At 42.0% G+C, this 25,152-nt stretch overlaps 1 protein-coding gene and 1 long non-coding RNA gene across 6 annotated transcripts in view; one reads left to right on the forward strand and one right to left on the reverse strand.

The window, feature by feature from the left end:
* The first annotated feature begins 174 nt into the window (after positions 1–174).
* On the forward strand, positions 175–5,032 carry LOC310759082. Its single transcript, XR_014546190.1, has 3 exons — positions 175–389; positions 4,528–4,778; positions 4,895–5,032. It is a non-coding gene; the product is annotated as an uncharacterized lncRNA (long non-coding RNA).
* The window catches only part of RPS6KA2 (ribosomal protein S6 kinase A2), a 176,758-nt gene continuing 156,380 nt past the window's right edge, over positions 4,775–25,152 (reverse strand). For 4 of the 5 annotated variants that reach the window (XM_083605860.1, XM_083605862.1, XM_083605863.1 and 1 more), the window contains 8 exons: positions 23,685–23,810; positions 21,445–21,534; positions 19,939–20,097; positions 19,135–19,296; positions 16,366–16,442; positions 12,169–12,286; positions 10,627–10,764; positions 4,775–9,908 (listed from right to left, as the gene is read on the reverse strand). In XM_083605860.1, coding sequence (XP_083461986.1) covers positions 9,783–9,908; positions 10,627–10,764; positions 12,169–12,286; positions 16,366–16,442; positions 19,135–19,296; positions 19,939–20,097; positions 21,445–21,534; positions 23,685–23,810 — 996 coding nt within the window. In that variant the 3' untranslated portion in view covers positions 4,775–9,782. Of the gene's footprint in view, positions 9,909–10,626; positions 10,765–10,826; positions 10,971–12,168; positions 12,287–16,291; positions 16,443–19,134; positions 19,297–19,938; positions 20,098–21,444; positions 21,535–23,684; positions 23,811–25,152 lie in introns of those variants that run through there. The other variant, XR_014546172.1, reaches the window with a different exon arrangement.

The following is a 25,152-nucleotide window of genomic DNA, read 5'->3' on the forward strand; positions in this document are numbered from 1 at the left end:
TTTCATCACAACCCGGCTGCCCATTGGCGCAAACGGTGGCGGCGCCCCTTCTCCTCATTAACTTTACAACGAGGTGCCGTAAAGCGCGGGAGGGGCCCCTTGCTTAGAAGTGCAGGAGGCCATGGCGGGGGGGGGGGCCGGGGCGGGAACTGAATGCCACAACATTTAAAGCCAAGTTGGCCTTTCACCTCCCGACCCCTAGCCGGGCGATGCGTCATGGTGGGCAGGGCTTCTCTGAGCCCCTATTGGTTGCGCGCGAGAGTCTGCTTGCTTCCTATTGGCGAGGGGCGGTGGCACGGCGTGCTGTTCATCCCCCCCTCCCACCATGGCTTTCAGTTGGCCTGTCAAGGGCAAGAAGAATGGCAGGAGCTGATGAGGCCACAGAGCGGGTTTATTTCTTATCCTTCTTTTCACTATGGCGGATGTGCCTGGGATTGAGGCCATAAGCTGTGAAGGGAGCGGTCCCCTCCTCTTATTTCAAGGGCAAGGCAGGCTGAAAAGTGTTGTCGAAGGGTGAAGACACTGCATTCTCAGCCAGGGTTTAATAAGCCTGTTTTTAGAATGGAGTTTAGGATCAGGATTACAACACTCCCTACTACTTTTTGGACAGTGTGCTCCAGTGCGTTGGATATTATTTTTATAATTATCTTTATTTTTATTGATGTCTCACTTTTTACCCCATTTGCACCACTGGCACTCACTGTGTCACTTTTGTTGAGCTATACACCATAACCCTAAGGTCTGTTTTTCAGTTATGCACCACCAGTTCAGATTAGTCCTTTATATATATGAGAAGTTAGGAGTACTTACTTATAAGGGACGGCTGCCCCTATGGTCTAAACCACTGAGCCTCTTGGGCTTGCCAATCACAAGGTCAGTGGTTCAAATCCCCATAACGGAGTAAGCTCCTGTTGCTCTGTTCCAGCTCCTGCCAACCTAGCAGTTTGAAAGCACGTCAGTGCAAGTAGATAAATAGGTACTGCTGTGGCGGGAAGCTAAACGGCGTTTCCGTGTGCTCTAGTTTTCATCACGGTGTTCTGTTGTGCCAGAAGTGTTTTAGTTATGCTGTCATTAGTTTGTCTCAATTCATTAGACACACACACAGATAGGTACTCAATTTAAGTATAGTAGATAAACATGTCATCTTTATAACTGCGGGGGGGGGGATAGATTGTAAGTCTGATGGCAGGGGCTGTCTTATTTAATTGATTCGAAGTAAGCTACTCTGAGATTCTGTTTGGCTGAAGCGTGGGGTACAAATGTTATAAATTATTTTAGATCCCCTCTTTTTAGTTGCCAGGATCCCCCCCCCGCAGTTCTTTAAAAATAGAAGTGAACTGCTGGTTTTCCACATTTAAATCAAAACACATTGACCAATATCTAGCTAGGTCATACTCAAGAGTAGACCCACTGAAATAAATGGACAATGGGTCTATTCTGAGTATGACTAACAGTGAATATTACCTACTGTATATTTAAAACAGCTACTGGATGGCTCTCGGCAGCTTTCAATTTCAAAAGTGCAAGGAGAGTCTTTATCTAGAAAAGATTATTTTTAACCCAGGGAATGCTGCCTTTTAACATGACTTTTAGCCTCTTCTAAAGCAGGCAAACTAGCTGGATGGTTGATGTTATCTTTGGTTAGAAGCAAGAGATAACAGAAATGCCTGTTTCCCTGCTACCTTTGGATATAAACAGCACTCTTTATGAACTAGTTTAAGCTTGCTTCATCTCTCTATATACCCTGCAGCTCTTCCTCCTCAAGAGAAGTTCTGAATGCTTCTTGTTGCTAACAGGGGCTTTTAAAAGAAGAATCAGAACACCTCCACACAAAATGCCACTTGGGGCTCAATATAACCAAGCTCCACAGGGGCAGTTTCTTTGACTATATGAGTGAAAGAGACAAATAACCCTTCACCTAATTTGTTCATTATCATCACCTTTGATCCAGTTCCTCGACAAACACACACAAAAGGCCATTTAGGTCGATAAGTGGTGGATTATTAAACAGTGAGTATGCTGGATGGAGGACTGACCTGAATACTGTAAACACTAATGTCCTTTCCAAAATAACTGGGATCAAGGGGAAAGTGTCAGCTGCTCAAGTACAGTGTGAACTGCCAAGTTTTTCAGAAGGCTGTGAACCAATCCGGGGCTTCTGTCAGCCGTAAAATCCTTCCGCCATAGACAGTACAATCCTATATTCTCTAGTTCTTGAAGTCTTCTGAAGTGGAGGCTCTATCTGCTGCTGAAACCACTCCTGCAGAAGTGCCTCCACACATTATGCAAATGCTTCCCCAATAAAGTTCTCCCTGCAGACCCCTGAAAATGGAGTACTGTAGAAGTCATAGGCAGGCCTGTGCACAGGAAGAGGGGGCAGCCGGGTACACTTTCCCCAGGCCTTGTAGGGCTAAGCAGGCTGGGGGCCCCACCAGAGACTGGCTGCTTTTTGGTTTGAGTTTATAACTATTCTAAAAAGTCTCCCACCCTGGGCCTCAGAAAAGCTCTGCACTGGCCTGGTCATAGGTGAGGCATGAGTGGCATGGGGAGAAGTATACAGACATGGTATACTAACCTCCCACTATGCAATTCAAACACACCAGACATCTACATCAGGACAGGACCAAGACAGCACCCAAACCATCCCCAGCTCAGGAGGAGAGGGGAAAGGAAAAGTGTGCCAGGCGGAGAAATCTTCCTATATTATTGGAGTCAATGAGAGAGGAACTGAGCTTGGCTTCTATGGCTCCGAGAGTCTTGGTTCTAAGAAATGTGTTCTCAGAATGGTCCTAAGAACCTTATTCTAACAGTTTCTAGGTTTTGAAGTTTCCTGCAGTCCCCAGATCTCAGCACAGTAGAGGATTCACACACTCTGATTTTTCAGAATGGACAGAGCAGGCATAGGCAAACTCGGCCCTCCAGATGTTTTGGGACTACAACTCCCACCATCCCTAGCTAACAGGACCAGTGGTCAGGGATGATGGGAGTTGTAGTCCCAAAAACATGTGGAGGGCCGAGTTTGCCTATGCCTGGGTCACAGTTTTTACCTTCACATCTCCATATATGGAGAGCTTCCTGCATCCATTTCGTTTTCATAGCCTGGATATATATTTTTTAATCATCTCCTAGAACTGGAGAGAAGGAACCTTAGATAAACAGCAAAGGAAGTCTATAGCTAAAGCCCACATTTATCTTAATTGGATCACGTCCACAGCATGGCTTGTATTCAATGTAAAAGGTAAAGGGACGCATACCATTAGGTCCAGTCGTGGCCGACTCTGGGGTTGCGGCGCTCATCTCGCTTTATTGGCCAAGGGAGCCGGCATACAGCTTCCGGGTCATGTGGCCAGCATGACTAAGCCACTTCTGGCGAACCAGAGCAGTGCACGGAAACACCATTTACCTTCCTGCCAGAGTGGTACCTATTTATCTACTTGCACTTTGACGTGCTTTCAAACTGCTAGGTTGGCAGGAGCAGGGACCGAGCAACGGGAGCTCACCCCGTTGCGGGGATTCGAACCGCCGACCTTCTGATCGGCAAGTCCTAGGCTCTGTGGTTTAACTCACAGCGCCACCCGCGTCCCTGTGTATTCAATGTAGCACTAAGCAAATTGTTCTGTCAACACAAGCATTTCTCACGTGATGGAATATTAGTCCACTCTCTACTCCCCCTATGCTGCCCCTAAATCTGTTCTGGGCATTCCCCTCAATCCTCTGGAGCAAATTTGGGGATGGTGTGGGGCACACACAGCAGGAAGAGAGGAAGGAAGTCCCATTGCACAAGTAATTTTTGCACTAGCACAATTATTCCGTTGAATATTGCCCCATACATTTAAAGCACATTTATAGTACTTGAGGGACGCGGGTGGCACTGTGGGTTAAACCACAGAGCCTAGGACTTGCCAGTCAGAAGGTTGGCGGTTCAAATCCCCGCGACGGGGTGAGCTCCCGTTGCTTGGTCCCTGCTCCTGCCAACCTAGCAGTTCGAAAGCTCGTCAAAGTACAAGTAGATAAATAGGTACCGCTCCTGCGGGAAGGTAAACAGCGTTTCCGTGCGCTGCTCTGGTTCGCCAGAAGCGGCTTAGTCATGCTAGCCACATGACCCGGAAGCTGTACGCTGGCTCCCTCGGCCAATAAAGCGAGATGAGCGCCACAACTCCAGAGTCGGTCACGGCTGGACCTAATGGTCAGGGGTCCCTTTACCCTTTACCTTTACTACTTGAACATTCACAGTGTCCCCCAAAGAATCATGGGAACTGTAGTTTACTCTTAATAGAACTACAGTTTCCTGGATTCTTTGAGGGCAGTCGTGTGATTTAAGTGCATGCTGTAGATATGACTGGTGAGCTTGGTGAATAGGGGCTCTTTTGTTTTAAATACCTATATCCAAATGTTGTACATTCTGTAACACAAAGATCATGAGATTCAAACGTGTCAATATTTTACATTATGAGATGGTCTGATACTCTATAATCTACTGTCTGTCTTTCTTTAGTTGTGTGTTTTACATGTAACTTGTGGTCCCAGATGGAGATGTGCTTCAAGAGCGACATCCATTATGTGGAGTGGTACCTGGTTATGCATCTGCGTCCACATCAGATGTTTGCATGGAGATATTCACTATTGGCCTAGGGCTACTAAAGAGTGAGTGACTCAAAGTGAAAGGAAATGTGACTGAATGTGAAAAAAATGAATGAGTATACTTGAAGGACTTCAGTACAAATCACTAAACATGACCAGTGCTTACAATTTAACAAAGAGTCAGATCAACAACTAAGGTACAATAGGTTTTATTTTTATTTCATTATAAATAGAGATGTACAGATGAAGGCCAATACTGAGGTTCCTTCCCAGGAGCCTGTCACAGTAAACTCTTGCCCATTTGAACCCACAGTTAACTTTTTCTGCCAGCATCCTTCAACATAGACATGTGGACTTCTGAGGACCAATTCAGACAACTTCACACCATTCACCCAGCAGCTGAAGCCGGCAGCTGTAGAAGCAGCAACAGTAGACACAGCACACAGAAAACAGGATTAAGAAGCGTCCCTAAATGCAATTGTGTCTAACAAGGTACAAAGTCCCAAATGATCATTGTGCTATAAAAAATATTACACTTCATAAAACCAAGTTTGTTTTTTAAAAAAGTTACTCTGGTACATATAATAAATGTCTGTACACTGCAGCCCCTTTCAAACATGAAACGTTGAAGCATGGACATTTCAAACCAAACAGTTCACAAACATGGAGGTCGAGTTGGTAAATAAAATACTGCACCGCTATCTAGAAAAGCTAGTCCATAACCACAAACCACAAAATGAACCGTTTACAGCTCCATAACTTCATGTGTGGGGCAAGGAGGAGGAAAATGGAAAAGGTGGCGGCAAAGATAGAGAGAAATGGGATGCCCTGCCCTCTTTTGGTTCTGCCCCTACCCACCCCTGGCACATTGTCCCCAACAGATTTCCCCTGAGGAAATGTGGCCTCTGACAAAAAAAGGTTCCTCACTTAGGTTCCTTAGACTCATAAAGTGTCCAGTCGTTTCCTGCAGATCAGGTTTTGCACCTGTTTGATGGGTTCAATCTTTAAGGCATTGCACAAGTCTATTTAACAGGAGAGTGCCAAGGTAATGTGCCTAACATGCAGAACCTCTGGATCACCTGCTACAACTACTATAGTGGCTTTAGTGATTTCAGCTTTTTAGTCTTCCTGGGTAAAGTATTTCTCTGAATCATGACGCACCCTTTCATCCCTGACCAGCTCTTCAAAACCCTCAGGGGAAGATGTTCTGAAGAACTGGATCTATGTTCCCACCAGTTTGTTTTCATGATTTCATGAACAGCATTAGAGAGCACGGGAGCAAACCAAATATTTGGCTTCAAACAGCCTTTGAGAGAGAAAGCCAAAAAGGCAGCCTTCCTGATATGACAGTTCTTCTGTGTAGGGTTTTGTCAAAACAAGCCTCAACCATTCCTCTTAGTCTTTTACTTTCTTTGACACTGATCCCAGAGTGGTGTGTATGTTTGCCCTCTCATGAGGTGCAGGCTGCGGATTCTGTGGTTATTTCAGCTGCCCTATACAAGCAACTAGCAACTAGAAGGTGCTGGGGAGTCTATTATTAAACCAGGTGAATCATGGTCTTGGAAACCCTGTGGCACTAGGAGTACTGCTGAGATTTAATATAGTGATGGTGTCTCTGCACAGGTTCCAGATGACTAGTACACCACTGTCTCTGGGTGTTTTGGACTGCATTAGCCCCAACCAGTGATCTTTACAAAGCCAAGCAATTATTTGCACCTGAACAGCACATATGCAAGACAAGTGAAAGCCACTGGTTGTTTCATTCTCATTAGGAAAAGGCCTGAATTTGCAGTGTGTCTATATTCTGAGGAAGAAGCAAACTGTATTAATCAAAGACAAAACCCACAGCTCCATATCTGTGCTTGAAACAATTGTAACATTAGGAGACTTTTTAGTGTGTTTGAGCACCTGAGAACAGAGGGATTCAGTCACCCCAAATAGCAAGTGGCCTCATGGTGTTACGCGATGACACAAGCAGTTCTATGCAATTCTCACTTCATACACACACACATGGGTTTACAAGGGCATTTTCCAAGGTGAAACACAGAAACATAGAATTGTATAGTTGGAAGAGACCATGAGGGCCATCTAGTCCAACCCCCTGCAATGCAGGAATCTTTTGCCCAACGTGGGGCTCAAACCCACAACCCTGAGATTAAGAATCTTATGCTTTACGGGCTGAGCTATCCCGCATGAGAAACTTAATTCAGATATATGGTAGCAATGGCAGTTGGAAAATAGACAGCTGCCTTATACTGGATCAGCTCACTAACTGGGTCCATCTAAGTCAATATTGACTGGTAGTGGCTCTCCAGGGTTAAAGACAGGGGCCTTTTCCAGACCTACCTGGAAATGACAGGGAAGGAACCCAGCATCTTTTTGCATGCAAAGCATGTGCTCTTCCATTAAGCTATTGTCCTTTTCTGGCAACTGGAGTACCAGTGAAGTGCATTAGATGAAACACAGATTTGGAAATGACTGAAAAAGCACATCAGATGCAATGCTTTTCTAAATCCAATGGGATGAGAGAGTACAAGGTATTATAAAATTAATCTGTGGCACATAATATATTCCACTGGGAAAAAGTACCCAAGCACCATGATTCTGTGAAGGAGCAACATGCAATTTCAGTTATTTCTAAATGTGTGCATTGCATATAATGCACATTACAGTTGTACCTTGGATCCCAAGGTACAATCGGAAGCTGTGCCTTGGTTTCCGAATGTTTTGGAAGTCGAATGGACTTCCAGAATGGATTCCATTCGACTTCCGAGGTATGACTGTACAGTACTTATACTCCTACTGCCATTATCACCATAGATGTGAATCATCACCATGCAGACTCTACAAGTGGGATGCAACATCTCCTGTGGTATCTATGGGTAGAAAGGGCAATATTTACACACAGTCAGCAGTCACTTATGGACTGGACTAATATACCCTTGGTTGAGTAGGGTTATGATATCAGTAAGTCCAAGAAGTTGTGAAATTGCACTCTGATTGTTAGGAAATAGCCAGGGCTCTTGATGATTTTGGGTGCACTGGGCTCTTCTATTTAAAGGAGCAAGCAAGGGCAAAAGTGAACACAACAGAAAAACAGGTCCACATGTTCAAGATTTCAAAAATCTACAATACACCTATCACCTGTCAAGCCTGAGCCAAAACCTTCATTTTATGGAGTTTCACAGCATTGTTTTATTCTAAAAGTCACACTTCAAGAACAGCTTCTCTGCTGCCGTCCTGTGTGCGCAGCACATAGAAATGAAACATTAAATATAATTTAAAAATTAAGGACAAAATAGAATAAAATAAATTACATGACGTTTTGTCACACAGAAACAGACCCTAAGGAGCACATTACAGTAGCTAATGCAACAAATCTGTTCTCTTGCATCTGCAGGCACAATTGACACCAGTCTCCCAAGCTGTGTTTAGTATTGGTACGGCTTCACCACTCAGCAAAATAGATGTAATCTATAGGACGGCGTTTCCGTGTGCTGCTCTGGTTCACCGGAAGCGGCTTAGTCATGCTGGCAACATGACCTGGAAGCTGTCTGCAGACAAATGGCAGCTCCCTTGGCCTATAGAGCAAGATGAGCACGCAACCCCAGAGTCATCTGCGACTGGACCTAATGGTCAGGGGTACCCTTACCTTTACCTTTATAGGATACAATATTCTGTCTTCATGTTCCTCCCCACCCCCCATAAGAGGAAACGAGAGACAATGTAGCATGCTGGTTTTTCTTGCAAAGTTTTGAAAGGTGGCGAAATCCATTATAAAAATGCAAGTCAAGTAAAGTGCTTAAAATAATGGCCGCAATACAACTCAGAATCATAAAGCTGCTAAACCCAATATTTCAAAGGGCTTAAACATGCTTAAGTCTGTTTTGGGTTGTGGCCAATGAGTGCAATCCAGAGTAATTGACCAACATAGCACTTGCCACTGATGTCAGTGGGAGGTGGAGCATGTCCATTCTTGTCAATCACTTTATGCACAACACAATCCAATACAGTCAGGGAATGTTAGTCCAACATCACAGTTACACCTGTTTCCACTGATGTTAGAAAAATATTGTAGATTTTTTCTCACTGAAATTTCTCCACTGACAGTTTCTTTCGCTTCTGCTTGTAAGAGAGTATAGGTTATTTTGTCATGTAGCTAATCATGTGGCATTATGAGCCATTATTTTAAATGGAACAGGCAAACAAAAGATCACCATCTCCATAATAAAAGTAGGAGAGTTTGTAACACAGCATAGCATACTTAGAAAGCACTATTATTGCATTCATTCATCCACACAGAGGGAGACTAGGTCTTGCCTACTTCCCCACCAAAACCTCCACACACTCAAAGTTCTATTTGCACAGAGCCTCCACATATAGGCCTATGATGCCATAAGGTCCTGTATCTATGATCCATACCCTCAATTTATCCAAGCATAGATAGTTGATTAATTAATTAATATAAGAATGGATGTCCAGAGCAAATGAGGTCCTTGAATGTGTGGCTATCAGCATCAGTGGGTGCAACCACAATCTCTCCCCCCCCCCATGCATTATTTGCTGTACAGACCAAACACATGAAGGGTGCTTTTTGAGAAGTACAGCAAGGTCTACTCAGCCAGCTCTTCTTTCTTCATGTTAAATACCGTTCTTAGTAGGCCATTGATTTCACAGCATCACATGCCTCTTCCTTTCACATTCAGCTCTTTGGAGATGAACTCTGCTGCAGCTGATAATGGGTAGCAGGATCAATTGCTAGCTGCGACAATTCACCATGACACAAATGCTGGTAGAATTGACCCCTAAAACCAAAGCGACTTGTTTCTCTACTGAAAATTGCTTACAAAAAGTGGTCTTACATAGCATCTAAAAGATCCCAAAAATAACATTTGGATAAAATGAGAATAGGATCTTAGCAGTATACACTTAAATAAGAAGCAGTACAGCAGTTGAAAAATTGGCACATGACATCTTTGAGTACCTGCTAACTCAGGATCTTGGCATTAACTTAAAAAACAAAAGCAACAAAAGGAATCGGAAAGCAAAGGATATCTTTGCCTTATGCTGGAGTTCTGCTAATTTTAGCAATTTATGTGCCAATAGTCCAAAGTCCTGCAAAATTAGCAATACAGATCAGCCTCTCTGAGCAACATGCAGCGCATGTTTTCCCTTTTTAAACCAGGCATTCTTTGGGACCACTACAACCTCGTTGAGGTCAGTCTTTTCATCCCCCTCCGCTGGGCCAGGTTGGAGGACAATACAGGTTCCAGCTTTGGTGCCTGAGGTGTTCGGTTTAAAGCAAAGTAGGTGGCTGCCATTGCTCCCTGCAAAATAAAAATTGAGACCACGCGGATTTAAGAACAATGCCTGCTTTCACTCTTCAGTCCCACTCCCCACCCCCAATTTAAAGAATATGGGGTATCTGCATCAAGACATTATAGCAAAGGGAGCTTCTCCCAATTACTGCTTCCTTACTTTCTGAAGCAGGAGCCTATATTCTTCAACCACTAAGGCTAGTTTTGACTGTGGGACTCAGCTGAGTCATTAGTTATATATCACACTGTGGATTATCATGCACATGGTTGCTTATGTTCATGTGCAGCAAAAGTGCATATTGGAGAAGGAGTACATGTTTGTTGGTTCATGTGTGCGTGCCTACACATAAGTGAAGAATGAGGATTTCAAAAGGTTTCTCTTTCCACCCGATCTTTCCAATCCCACCCCACAAAAAATGTAGCTATACATGTGTATGTACAACTCCTCTTCTACCAGTCCTTTATACTAATTGACAGATGGGGACTAGGATTTGGGAAGGAGGCAGGAGGAATCTAGGGCCCTGTCAGAGCCTCATGCCTCCTTCCCAAAGCATAGTCCCTCGCTTACCCAGTTTTGGGAAGGCAGCCTAAAGGCTGGGAGGCGTCAAATGTTGCCAAGGGCCACCCCAAAAAGGTGTTGAGGGCCACATGTTGGACCACACTGCTCTAGGGCCATCACTCTCCTTTTCTGTATGCAAGAATACAAAGCAGCTTCATTTGGACTTACCTTTACCAGGTGAACATCCTGTCGGCTGAGCTGATTCTGGGATAGATATTCCCCATTTACTATCCACGGGTGCCTTAGAACCAGGGCTGCTGTCAAGCGTTGATGGGGGTCCACGTGAAGCATCTTTGACACAATATCCTGTTAAAAAGAAATTAGAGGAGAAGAAAACTTGTGATTTTGTTTTCTTTTCCCCATGAGGATTTCCATTTTAAAGCCTGGGTAATGGTGGTAGTTTCAAAATATGGAATACTGGAATGGAATATGCCACTAGGAACTCATCATCTGAGAACTGGTCCTGCGCCCCTTGAATGTAGCCACTGCAAACAAAATTCCATGGTAGGTTGCTGGAGTGGGGTATAAGGTGGGGCAGAGGAAAGACATACTGCCACAACCCCACACACCAAAACTCTCTAGGATGTTGTCTTTGAAATGTGTGTGTGAAACAGCACTCAGTGTTGACTTTTAGGCAGGTAGAACAGAGGATTAGTGAGCTTACTTGGGTTGCAACACAGAATGCAACATGCACAGAAGTGCTCCTAGCCAGTTAGTGCACTCACTCCCTGCAACTAAGGGTGCTTCTAGATCAGCTTATTGGGGAATCATCCTGATTTGTTTGTGGAGAGGTTAGATGACATTGTGTCAAGCAACTGTTACTCCACACTTTCCATTGCTTCCCTTTTTGCAAATAGTCCAGTTTTTTTGGGAAGCAGGTTTTCAGCATAAGACTTCCCAACCTACTGTACTTAGGCAACCTGAATTTGTCACTGAATCCCATAGAAAAATAGCAACTGTACTGAAATGCCCTAAAACTCCAAATCACCATTTTCACAATGGATAGGATACCGTGCAAAAGAGGCTTTTAGCAACAGCTTCCCTGTGTTCAAGCACAGTTTTGAACTTATCCTTAGAAGGTATGTGAAGGCGCTGCAATGAATTCACAGCCCAGTTCTGCATATTAGGTGATCAACATAGGAGTCAACTCCTGGGGGCTGAGGTGCCTTTGCCCCCCCCTTAAAATATTTGAGGGAGCTAGGCCTCCCCAAAGTTGATAGGCATTGCCACTCAAATGTTGTGCATGTGCTACATCATGTGATCAATGATGCGAGGTGCAGCTTACCTGCCCCCCCAATATTTTACTCAAGTTGGCACCCCTTGTGATCAAGTACTAGTTTTAGTCATTAAGGACAATATGTAGATCACTTGTCAAGGGATCCATGTAATGTGCTACTGTATTAAAACAGCTAAATGTATTAAGACAGTTGAAACAGTCTCTTTTTCTCATGTACTAAGGATTGGGATGGGTGAGTAAGTCTACTTCTGGTCCATGCTACCTTCACATTCATTCACCCATAAGTCCATTCTATCTGTTTCTGTTTTAATCTATTGTTTTAAAAACAAATACAAAAAATTGTATTGAAGTAGACATTTCTAAATAACTTTTCTTTCAAAATATGTGTCTGAAAACAATTTTGATACGTTTTTGAACCACAAACAGCCTTGGAGGTTCCGAAAGGCCAACCTAAAAATATGTTATCTGCTTACCTTAGCAGCATCAGATATTGAATCCCAGTTTCCTCCTGTAAGTGCATACTTTCCACTGCCAATTCTGGCCAGAATCTCCTCTGGGGTATCATCTGGCCCATTTGCAAAAGGAGTGAATCTGTTGAGCCACAAGCGGGTATTTTAAAGAGGTGTTTTGCACAATGCAGAGTTACCAGAGCATAATAATAGGTTCGGCTTGTATAAAACTTTTAATCAGGCCTCACCCACTGAAGAAATAACAGCATTTTGATGAAAATGATTAACCTAATTAACTAAAGTAACAACAAAAATTGTGAGATGAGGCCCTTCATTTTCATGGACACAACTGTACGACACCTCTTTTGAACTGTGTCGGCATATACTGGACATTATTGAGTATTTGGATCTTAGGACCGACATTCCTGCGGCGATGATTTTTATCGATGCCGAAAAGGCTTTCGATAATGTTTCTTGGAGGTTTTTAATACAATGTATGAAAACAGTAGGAATAGAAGGACCATTTTTGGAAGGTATTAAAGCAATATACTCAAGCCAAAGGGCCAAACTGATAATTAACAATAATCTCACTAATTCTTTTACAATTGCAAAGGGCACGAGACAGGGGTGCCCGTTGTCTCCCCTTCTATTTATTATGGTTTTGGAAATAATCGCAAATAAAATAAGGAAAACACCAAAAATAAGAGGTATAAGAATTGGAGAAAAAGAATATAAATTAAAGGCTTACGCCGATGATTCGGTATTGTCTTTAGAGGACCCAATAGAAAGTGCCAGTAATGCCCTGGAGTTATTAGAGGAATTCGGTAAATTGTCTGGGTTTAAGTTAAATAAAATAAAAACTAAGATCTTAACAAAAAATTTGGCCGAAGATGTAAAAAACCAGCTAGAACTAAAAACAGGTATTAAAGTGGTGAAAAAGGTAAAATACCTGGGAATATGGATCTCCCCGAAAAATATAAATTTAGTGGAGGATAACTACACTAAGGTCTGGAGAGAAATTAAGAAAGACTTAGATACTTGGAATAGGTTAAAATTGTCCTGGACAGGAAGGATGGCCGCGATTAAGATGAGCATTCTTCCGAGACTACTGTTTTTATTCCAGAATATCCTGGTAATTAGAGGTACGGCATGTTTTAAGAATTGGCAAAGAACTTTAGCTAAATTTATATGGCAAGGGAAAAGGGCAAGAATTAAATTCAAACTCCTCACGGATCTAAGAGAAAGAGGGGGTTTTGCAGTTCCGAACTTAAAACTTTATTATGAGGCCGCTTGTCTTTGTTGGATAAAAGAATGGGCCATTTTTAAAAACACGGATTTGTTGGATCTAGAGGGATTTGACATTAGATTCGGCTGGCATGCTTATTTGTGGCATGATAAAGGAAAGATCCATAGAGGCTTCTCTAATCATATCATTAGAGGCTCGTTATTAGAAGTTTGGAACAGGAACAAAAAGCTGATTGAAAGAGACACCCCTTGGTGGCTTTCACCAATTGATATCTTAACAATAAAAAAGTTAAATCTGGAATGTGAAAGATGGACATACGAAGATCTCCTAGTTAAATCAGAAAGAGGGTGGAAAATTAGACCGTACGAAGAGCTAAAGGATAAATTAACTGGATGGATACAATTTCACCAAATTAATGCGTTATGGTACGATCATAAAAAAATAGGAATGAGTGAAAAAAAGTCCAGGTACCAGGTGGAAATCTTAGAAAGTAATACTAAACTTTTATCCAAAATGTATAACCAACTGTTAGACTGGGATACTAAAGATGAAGAGGTGAAAGGAGTCATGGTCAAATGGGCCAGAGACCTTGGATATAATCTGGAGTTTGACAGATGGGTAAAACTTTGGAAGAAAGGTATGAAGTTCACAGCATGTGCTGCTCTCCGAGAAAACATGGAGAAAATGATGTATCGTTGGTACATCACCCCGGCAAAACTGGGGAAGATGTATAAGACCGGAGACAGCACATGCTGGAAATGTAAAACTAAAGAGGGTAATTTCTTTCACATGTGGTGGACCTGTGACGAAGTGAAAAGATTTTGGGGACAAATTTACGATGAATTAAAAAGAATACTGAAATACACCTTCCCCAAAAAACCTGAAGCGTTCCTTTTAGGTATGATCGGAGAGGAGATCAAAAATGAAGACCAAACATTCTTTCAATATGCAATGGTGGCCGCCAGGATTTTGTTAGCGCAAAACTGGAAAACTTCCAATATCCCCACCATTAGAGAATGGCAAATGAAATTATATGAGTATATAGAATTAGCTAGAATGTCACAAAAAATTAGGCATCAAAAAATCGTTAAGTTTACGAACGACTGGAATAAATTTCTAAGTTACATTGAAATCAATCTAGGTATTACCAAAATCACAGTGGGCGGAATCTAAAACCTGCGATGTAAAGAGCTGATATAATACAATCTGCAGATAAGCGATGAGTTTATTTTGCCTAAACCGAGATGGAAGGAAGTTAATTGAGTGATGTTATGTTGGTTTGTCTGTTTTATGTTTATAGGCGTTGTTTGTTGTTGTTGTTTGTTTGTTTGTTTGCTTTTTTTCTTTTCAGTCTTTTTTCTTTTTTGTATTGTTTGATGTCGTTTCCAAAATATCAATAAAAAGATTAGTAAAAAAAAAAAAATGAACTGTGTCAGTCATAACAAAACATCATCCAGAGGGGGGGAAAGGGTGTTCCTCCCTCCAAAATGTCCCCCTTTATTTATCTTCCTTGCAAATAGAGAATGTTTTGGTTAATTTTTTATTGTATTTTTTAAAAAAACTTAAGTACCGTATTTTTTGCCCTATAGGACGCACTTTTCCCCCTCCAAAAATGAAGGGGAAATGTGTGTGCATCCTATGGGGCGAATGCAGGCTTTCGCTGAAGCTTGGAGAGCGAGAGGGGTCGGTGGGAACTGACCCCTCTCGCTCTCCAGGCTTCAGGAAGACATCCGCAGCCTAGGCAGCCCTGCGGGAGTTCCCGCAGGGCTGTCTAGGCTGTGGATAGCAGCCTGCTTCCCGGAGCGCCGGGCGCGCTGAAAGCAGAGCGCCTGGCGCTTCGGGAACACATCCGTAGCCTAGGCAGATAGCAGCCTGCCGCCCGGCGCGAGGGGCGCCCTGAAGCAGAGCGCCCCTCGCGCCGGGCAGACATCCGCAGCATGGGGAGCCCTGCAGGAGTTCCCCAGAGGGCTCCCCACGCTGTGGATAGCAGCCTGCCGCCCGGCGTGAGGGACACCCTGAAGCAGAGCGCCCCTTGCGCCGGGCAGACATCGGCCAGCCCCACAAGCTCGGGGGACAGCAGGGAGGCGCAGCGCCGCCATCCCGCTGTTCCTCAACCTGGTTCGGTTTCCCTGACCTGGTTTTGCGGGGGAAATAAAGGGAAAAATTTTTTCCTTTATTTCCCCCCCAAAAAACTAGGTGCGTCCTATGGGACAGAGCGTCCTATGGGACGAAAAATACAGTAGTAAGGAGCTAACCCCTTAGCAGGACAAATAATTGAGATCTAGCGCAATGGGGTGGGGTGGGGGTGAATCTGCATACACACTATACCTTAAAAGCATATTCAAAGCATATCTCCCCCCCACCTCAATAATGCTGGGATTGGTATACCCCTTACAGAGCTATAGTTCCCAGCACCTTAATAAGCTACATTTCCCAGGCTTCTTTGAGGGGGAAATGTACTTTGAATGAATAGTTTAGCATGTGGCCTGAGACTTAGGAAAGTGTCAACTCTTATTTTTAAAGCATAAAAAAAAAGCAGAACAAGACCTCATTTTAGGAGCTGATATAGATGTGATGCTAGTCATGCAATTAGCAATTGTGTAAACTGCTTTTTACAAGTAAATGGCAGTGTGGGATCTCTGTTTCAGCATGGGACCCTGCTATTGGGGACAAGGTGCTTTAACCCTGCTCTGGATTGAGCTCCCAATTTGGATTGGGTCACCGTTGCTTGCAATTTACTTTTAAAAAGTCATTCATACAATTGCTGTTTACAAGGAAGGCATCCCATTTGTTCAGCAGACTTTGTGTAAAATCCCAATTTTGATTGTTCTTAGCAATAAATAACAGCAAAAAGGAGCTCCTTGGGTGATGCTTGGCATTGGTTACCTCCAGGGGGGAAACTTGGCTGCCACTGCAGTAGCCCATGGAGAAGACTTCCAACTTGTGCAAAGATACTAGGAAGGCCTTGCACCTACCCGGCTAACATGGTGTACAATAGAATCCCTAAGCTCCAGATATCACAGGCTGCATCATAGCCTTGCCGTTTCAGGACCTGTGGAAAGGAGAACAGAAGTAGAAGAATGAGGTTATAAAACTCTTTTTGGAACTGCCAAGAAATTTATGATAGTGGCTTGGTTCACATTTGCTTGAACTTGTTGGAAAGAGTGATCACCTTGGACAGGGAAATAATTGTACAAGGAGACCTAACAATGCAAGTTGAGGAAATGAACGCCTTGCGAGATGAACGTTTTGGCTCCTGAACGCCGCAAACCCGGAAGTGAGTGTTCTGGTTTGCAAACGTTCTTTGGAACCTGAACATCTGATGCAGCTTCTGCGGCTTCCAATTGGCTGCAGGAGCCTCCTGCAGTGAACCAGAAGCCGCACTTTGGTTTCCGAACATTTTGGAAGTCAAACGGACTTCCAGAACAGAAAGAGGTACGACTGTATTTCATTACACAGTCTGGTTTTGTCACTATGTATTCTTGACTCCTGCATCCTCAAAAGGCAGAAAATATACCAAAGGAGGGAGAAAACTGTGCCAGTGCTGGCCAACTCATAGCAGAGAACTAGGGTCTCCACCTGAAGAATGCAGCCCTGAAGACTGCAGCAGTATATTCAATGAATGGTCGCTTTTGCCCATAGGAATAAGAATTAGGTTTTCAAAAGTGATAGAGCAATTGCACAATTTAAGGCTACATGCTTCTTTTTATTTCATCACTTGGGCCTTAGTGTTTGATGGTGCCGTTGGGTGGTTGATTTGTGCAAAACAAACAAACAAAACCTGCCCCACTTCCAGACCACTATCCAGAGAATAGATTTGTCCCTTACAACACCAAATTTTGATCAGTTGATCATAAACAAAGGATCCATAGCATTTAGAGCATGGCATCTTCCCAGAAGCTTATTTAAATCTGTTTCACACATGGCTTTATTCTTACAGAACTGTTATCGCTACCATACAAAATAAGCATATATGTTATGTATGTGTGCACTTGTCATGAGGCTTCATTGAGAAGTTCAATTCAGTTCACATTTAAAGCTGAATTTATTAAATTCACACTTTCCAAAGCAACATGAGAACTGAAATACAGTCATCCTTCCAAATTCACACTTATTTGAATTTTGTGATGCAGTGATCCAACTGAGCGTTTACAAAATGCATATGTTAGGGAGAAGTGAGAATAAAAATGGATATACTAGGAAAAAATAGCATTCAAATAACATTAAAAATGCATTCTATTAGGAGAAATTGTTTGCAAAAATGTGTACATTAGTCAAAACTGCAAACAAGCATGGATTTATTAAGAGAAATTTGCTGAATAATTTTCATGAGGTTTGTTTTTAAAAGAATAAAAATAAATTGTAAGTTGCTGAAGTAATGTGGAAAATTGAATTTATTATTGGAAAAATGAGAAACTGAGAGAACGAAAACTGACAGCTCCTTCCATCCCTAACTGTTACATATAATGAATGTGTGTGTCTTGTTGTGCCACAGACGCAGTTGATCATTCCCATATTTGTTCCAAACAAATCAAGTTTTCAACATGTAACCAGCTATAACATTATGCGGACAATTATAATTGTTGATGATGAAATACTGTTTTTCAAGAATTAGTTTCATTGATCAGAAATGCATTTAATGTTTCAGAAATAAACTGCTATGACTACATGTAAAGTCACTATGGATTTTGAAACAAAGCAATAGTATGGTTTTGGCTTTTATTATATACTGATAGCATGAAACTCCCTGTGGGAGTCTTAATCATGTAAGCTAGAATGGTTATTATCAAATGAGACTTTGAGACTGAAAATAAAGCACAGCATGTAGCTGCATGTTTGATGATTACACATAAAATTCTCCCTATGCTGGGCCCAAACCTAAAAAGTATGGTGAGTGCTACCTGGCACTAGATCTGTAATGTCTTCCCCAGCAGTCTATAAGACCACAGATAAAGCCCACCTAGGCTTGGATGAAAACTGGAGAATAAAATAATTTACACACTGACATGAGATTAACAGCCTTTGTGATTCATGGTTTGTTTTCCTGCATTTGTTCCCACTAGATGGCAGGCCAATTCCTCCTCTCAGATATCCTTAACAATCCACGATAGTTCATGTTGTAATTATTACATTGCCGTCTACTAAAAGAAAATCAATGGGTTCCAAGTAAAACAGAGAAGACTAATGTAAGCAGACATGTTATTTCGCCTTTGCCATTCCCTCTGGCTGCTTTCCTAACATTCAATTTAATTGGACAAATGTTTCAGTGGCAAGGGAGTCTGGGATCAGAGCGAAGTTGGAGGTGAACGTCAGGATATTAGAGAAGAAAATGTTTCAAAAGCTGCTTGCCAAAACTGCTGTGGCATTTCTTACAAAGAGCAAAAGGGGAAAGGGGGTCTAACTCTTCCTCTAACAGTTTTTTGCACCCTGAACCTTCATCCAGCCGATTTATACCACTCCACACCACATCCTGGTTTGCATGTTTGCAAGGCATGAGCCCTGAGTCCTGTGGAATGCCACATGCAGACTCCCATGGGTTTGAGCTTGCCTTTTCACATGTCACCTTCTGAGACAAATCAGGCAAAAAGCAATAAAACCATCAGAAAATATGATGCTCAAGGAAAATGGACTCGTATCAAAAGCAACTGAGAGGCCAATCTAAAGCTGTTTTGCCTCTCCAACAATGATGTAAATATGGGATATGATGTTACAGTTGCTGGAACAGGGATCGCTCTGCTATGTACCTCAGGTGCTACAAAATTGGCTGTATAACATGGTGTCATTAACAGGCCATTCTCAGCTCTCAGTTGTTTGGCAAATCCAAAATCACAGATCCTGATGGAGTCGGGGTTACCTGACTCATCCATGTAAAGAATATTACTAGGTTTCAGATCTCGGTGAACAACCTGCAAGGAAAGGAAAAAGGGTTATATAAAGTGAAGTAGCTGTTGCAATGATAAATGTCAAATTTGGTTTGTGTTGGAATCTGGAAATTCTCAAGATTTACCATTTGAAGTTTGTTTTGGCATTTGGTGTCATGCCTTGCTAATGCTGACATTTACCAAATGATAATGTACATAGAGTTGCATTTTAGTCGTAAACCAAATAAAGTTGATAATTCTTTTCTATTTACCTCTGGTCTTCTGAAATGTTACAAATTTTCACTAAATAGTATTCACTAAATTAGTATTCACCCAGAACACGCACAGGGCCATTTGATTTCAGATTGGCTATGTTGTCTGCCTCCTTTTTCCATAGGATTAAATATATGCCCCCCCCCATATAAAATACTGAGGCAAGTCCAAATATAAATGTTTACGATAAAGTCTATTATACCCTTTGGGTTTAAGGAAAGTAATAAGGATTAGCTCTTTGGTATGGAAGATACTATCCAAGTGTGATATCTTTGATATGGCATTCCTTATTCTACAGGCGTGTTCTTCAATAGTAAATTAGTAACTTACAAGTTTATGCACATTTTGGGTAATGCCCAAATAAGAAATAAAATAAAGATAACATTTTTAGAAAGCAGAAGAAATTGTACTTACTCCCTGGGAATGCAAATAGTTGACAGTCTTGGTAATAGTACAAAGGACAGCACTGGCCTCTCGTTCTGAGAAGCACTTCTGCCAAAGTATTCGATCTAAGAGTTCCCCTCCTCGCATCAGCTCCATCACAAGGTATACATATTTCCCATCATCATAGACCTATACGTGCAGAGAAGCAATCAGGTGTGTGATTCAAAATTCTCCATCCATCCATTTATTTATTTCATTTATTGCCCTTCCTCCCTAAGGATGTAAATGTCATGTGGGCACTGTCTTAATGTTCCAGCACAAGGTTTTAGCAGAAGATAATGGAAGCTAAAGTAGCTGAATAGGAAACAGTAGATGGAGGAGATTCCTCTTTCACTTGATGCTTGGCGGTGGTGTTTAGAGAGGATCCTCCTTAAACCCAACCTCTCAATGGCAGCATTTTAAAATAAATAAATAATCATCATAACATGCATGAATCCATAGTGAAAAAATAGAATTAAATTGCTGATTGTAACAGGTGAAAGCAGCAACACTATAAAGCACATTAAAGGTAAAGGTAAAGGGACCCCTAACCATTAGGTCCAGTCATGGCCGACTCTGGGGTTGCAGCGCTCATCTCACTTTACTGGCCGAGGGAGCTGGCGTACAGCTTCTGAGTCATGTGGCCAGCATGACTAAGCCACTTCTGGCGAACCAGGGCAGCGCACGGAAACGCCGTTTACCTTTCCGTCGGAGAGGTACCTATTTATGTACTTGCACTGCATGCTTTCGAACTGCTAGGTTGGCAGGAGCAGGGACCGAGCAATGGGAGCTCACCCCATTGAGGGGATTCGAACTGCTGACCTTCTGATTGGCAAGCCCTAGACTCTGTGGTTTAACCCACAGAGCCACCTGTGTCCCTTAAAGCACATTAGCCTCTGGGGAAAAAAAGATGGGGGAAAACCTTTGGTTGCCCTGCCCCTTCCTGCTTGCTGGAAAGATGCTGCATATCCCCTCCATCGTTTGGAGATATAAATATACGTGAATAACTTGGTGGGAAACAGTAGCAGAAGTAGCCTCCAAAGCACATAGCCCATTCTGCTTCTGCACATTGGTGAAGAAGCCACTTGTTTCTTCTTTAGACTCCTCAGGAACCTACCGTGTTGAGGTTTGCAAGATAGTAGTAACTAAGTGCAGTCAGAAATCTCGACAACACATTGTTGATTGTCTAGTTTGACCGTTGTGGTTTTGGTTATTTTCAAACCACCTAGAAGCTCCATGTGAACATTAAAGTCCTTGCATCTCAGAGTTCCTGATTTTATTTATTTAAACCTTTACTTTATGGCCTCTCCCCTGGAATCTAGTGTAACTGAGTCACCAGTAAAAAAATAAGTTATTTTCCTACAAGTAACATGAATACATTTGACCAAACTCAAATCTCCACTGAGTCATACATGCACAAAATGTAGCTGGAATTGGCTTCTCACCACTGTCTACAACCAACTGTGGATCAGTTTGGTGACTTGAGAGACCACTTACATCTTTAAGAGTGATGATGTTTGGGTGCTGTCCATATCTCAGAAGAATCTCAATTTCTTCAGAGGGGTCCCTTTTGCTTTTGTCAATGATCTAGAAGAAAAGGATTCAATGGTAATTAGGTGTTGTATTCAAGTGAAGGTGTAGCTAACATTCATAAGACTCCTTTGTGTGTTTACTCAAAAGAAGAGCTTCAAAGAAATAGAGACATACAGCGCATCAGCACACTAAAATTTCAATTAGCAATAACTGAGCCTTGGATTAACCTCTTTGGTTACAATGTTGCCACGGACTCATTGAGATGCATCAACTCATTGGTTAAGCGGAATAAATAAACAGCAAATCGTAAAGGGGGGAGGAAACCTTCGTAGCTACTAACTACAAATAGATGTCAATTGTACAGGTGAAACATAGAGAAAGGTGGCGGGTTACGTTGCTTAAACTATTCTATTTGGTACAACATGTGTTACGATACAATGGTTTGCTTCCAATAAACCACAAATTGAACTCCACTCCTGAAGCAAGATTTCCCCAGTATATACCCTACCCTTCACCCAATTGGTGTGGGATAGGGTACTGGGGCTGCAAATGGAGGTGAGAAATTATGGTGGAGTCTGTTGTAGGAGTAGAAGTGCCTAGATTGTGACAAGGTCCTTTGGGATCCAGCCCTGTATTTGTAGGGCATATGTGTGGGATGCAAGATACTATCCACGGTGAAATGCATTTTTTGGGGGGGGGGTATAAAGAATTCATTTGTAAATTTTGTGTGTCATTTCATATTCAAGTCACTCTGTAAGAAAGAGCAGATCCACTAACTATGTGTCATATAAATATAAAGTCCAAGGGTGGGAAGAGCATTAACAGCCATACAATGCAGGAATTTGAAAGTGGCAGTTTTGTCTAAAATTAATTAATCTGTAATATTAATACTGAGTAAAAATACTGGAGCTCTTTGCTGCTATGAAATACATGGGGTTCAATTTAAATACCTCTCCTAAATATAAGTCTTTGTGTGGTTTTTAATCTGCTTTTGTTGTTTTTTCTGATGCCAAATTACCACTGTTGTAAGAAAATTACTACGGTATTGCTAGCATTATTTTAAAAGAACATGGCCTAATTCTATTTCCCCCCTCAGATGAGAGGTATTATGATTTTAACTGTTTCTAGGGGATCTTTTCTTTTTTTGCACAGTTAAGCTTGATTAGCTTCAGCAATTCATTCGTGCTATGATTAACTTTTCCATAACATTGGAATAATCACTATTTTGGAAAGAGATAAAGGAGAAACACACACACACACTTTGAGCAGCATGGCCATTAGTACAGAATGTGCCATAATATCTGCAGGCACTATTGGTTCAGTCACTTCCACTATTCATTGACTCAGCATTCATAACACAAGCCTTCAATTGTACTGCTATTAGCACTCTGGGCATTTGAACATTAAGCCCTTTAATTAAGCAATTCACAAAGCATCTATCAGTTGGGCTGAATTAACTCTTATGATAAACTTGGATCCCAGATAGTGCAATATATCATAATGCCATTATACAAATCTATGGTGATACCACTTTTGGAATACTGTGTGCAGTTCTGGTCACCTCACCTCAAAAAGGATATTATAGATTTGGAAAAGGTTCAGAACAGGGGGACCAAAATGATCAAGGGGATAGAGAGCAATTCCACTGCGAGGAAAACCCTGATAAGCAGCATCTCTGTGCTTAAAGTTAAAGACCTTGGCAGGTTTATACCACGGCAGGTGGTCCATTAAATTCTACTGAATAATACCAAATAAAATATGTAGGGAAAACAATATGCAAACAGCCTTAGATGCATGCAAATGCAAATTAGTTGTGGCTTTCCATGATATATTTCAACTGAGGCTTTCAGTGCTAAGCAAGTTTCCCACCTCTGAATCAACAAAATATAGCAGTGGTAGAAGGAGAAGACTCAGCTACAAGAAAAGGAAAAAAAGATACAAATTCACGAGCACAAGAAATACAAAGACATACAGGAACTGGAAACCCAGTATTTACATGTTTGAAGATGTAATATTATTTGCTGGTTGTTACATCATTGCAGCTTTGCAAATGATTCTGCTAACAGTGAATGGATAAAGTTTCCCTGAGAATGAGTGTGCAAGCTCCAAATGTGTATACGATCAATTGTTTATAATAAATTTCTTCTTCTTGCCTCAAACCATTAAAATTCTGCAGATGACAGCATGACAAGGTGATGTCTTACCTTCACGGCAAACTCTGCTTCTGTGGATTTGTGTACACACCTCTTGCATACTGAGTAAGAGCCAACACCAATGTCCTCCTTGATTTCATAACCATCTGTAAAGTGAATATTGTTCCCATGTAACTGCTATAGAGGAAAACAAAACGATAGCATAAGAAGGCAGGTCTTATGGCAGTATCCAAAAGAAGACCAAACAGAGCTGAAAACTAAAAGACAATTGTTCCTCACATAGCCTCAGCAGAACTCAGGTCTTAATTTATGCCAGTCCAGTTAAAACTATAACCCTTTGTACACTCACTTGAAATTAATCCCACTGAGCTGAATTCTCAGTGTGACTTTCTTCTTCAAGTTAGGGATGAGGAACTCTGGATCCTCCCAATGTTGGATTTCAACTTCCATCATCCTTGACCATTGACCATGTCGGGCTGATGAGAGTTGGAGACCAACATTGGGAGAGCAATGAGTTTCCCCTCTCTGTTCTAAGCAAACATAAATGGGATTAGGCTGTAAATGATGCTATAACATAAAAAAAAGAATACATCAGTGTCATTTAAAAAAAAATACATTGCTCTCTGGGTGTTTTAATACAAGCATCTCATTACCAGAGTAAGGAATTAAAACACGCGCATATAATAATGCATGCCTGGAAGAGTTCTAGTTTCCTATATTAGCCACCTGGAACTATAGCAGCTACTATTACCTAGAGAAATTACCTCACTTTCAATTACAGTGGTACCTCGAGTTACAGACGCTTCAGGTTACAGACACTTTGGGTTACAAACTCCACTAACCAGGAAGCCGTTGCTCCAGGTTAAGAACTTTGCCCCAGGATAAGAACGGAAATCGCGCGCCAGCAGGAGGCCCCATTAGCGAAAGCACGCCTCAGGTTAAGAACCGTTTCAGGTTAAGAACGGACCTCTGGAATGAATTAAGTTCTTAACCCGAGGTACCACTGTACATCTAAGAAACAGAACCCAGGGCAGGGCTCTGAAGACATTTGGAGGATTGACCCTCCTGCATGAATCTAACCATCAGCTGCAAACATTGTTGGTGGCTCTGCACTGTGATCCTCTCCCAAAGCAGGTGCAATTGGTTGGGACTTTTTGGTGGTAGTGCCTTAATTGTGGAACTCCCTCACAAGAGAGATTAGACTAGCCCCTTCCCTCTTGTCCTTTAGGGAAGCAATGAAGACATTTTTGTTCTGCCAGGTTTTCAATGCTTTTAAACTTTTTTCTAGTTATGGGTTTATCTGTTTATTGTGGTTTGAAGTATAATAGGGGGCTTTTTGAGAGCTGTATATAGGAGCATATAGGAGTGGGCTTAATTTTTAATGGCTGGAGGAAACCAGTTTGTTCTTTTCCCAAAGCACCCTTGAAATCTCTTTCTTTCTTTCTCTCATATAAGTGAATTGCTGCCCTTTAATCCTATGGCACAAAACATTTGAAGACACTGCTGCTCTGCCTACTTG

The sequence above is a fragment of the Podarcis filfolensis genome, assembly GCF_964270895.1.
Source record: "Podarcis filfolensis genome assembly, chromosome: 3".
Classification (NCBI taxonomy): domain Eukaryota; kingdom Metazoa; phylum Chordata; class Lepidosauria; order Squamata; family Lacertidae; genus Podarcis; species Podarcis filfolensis.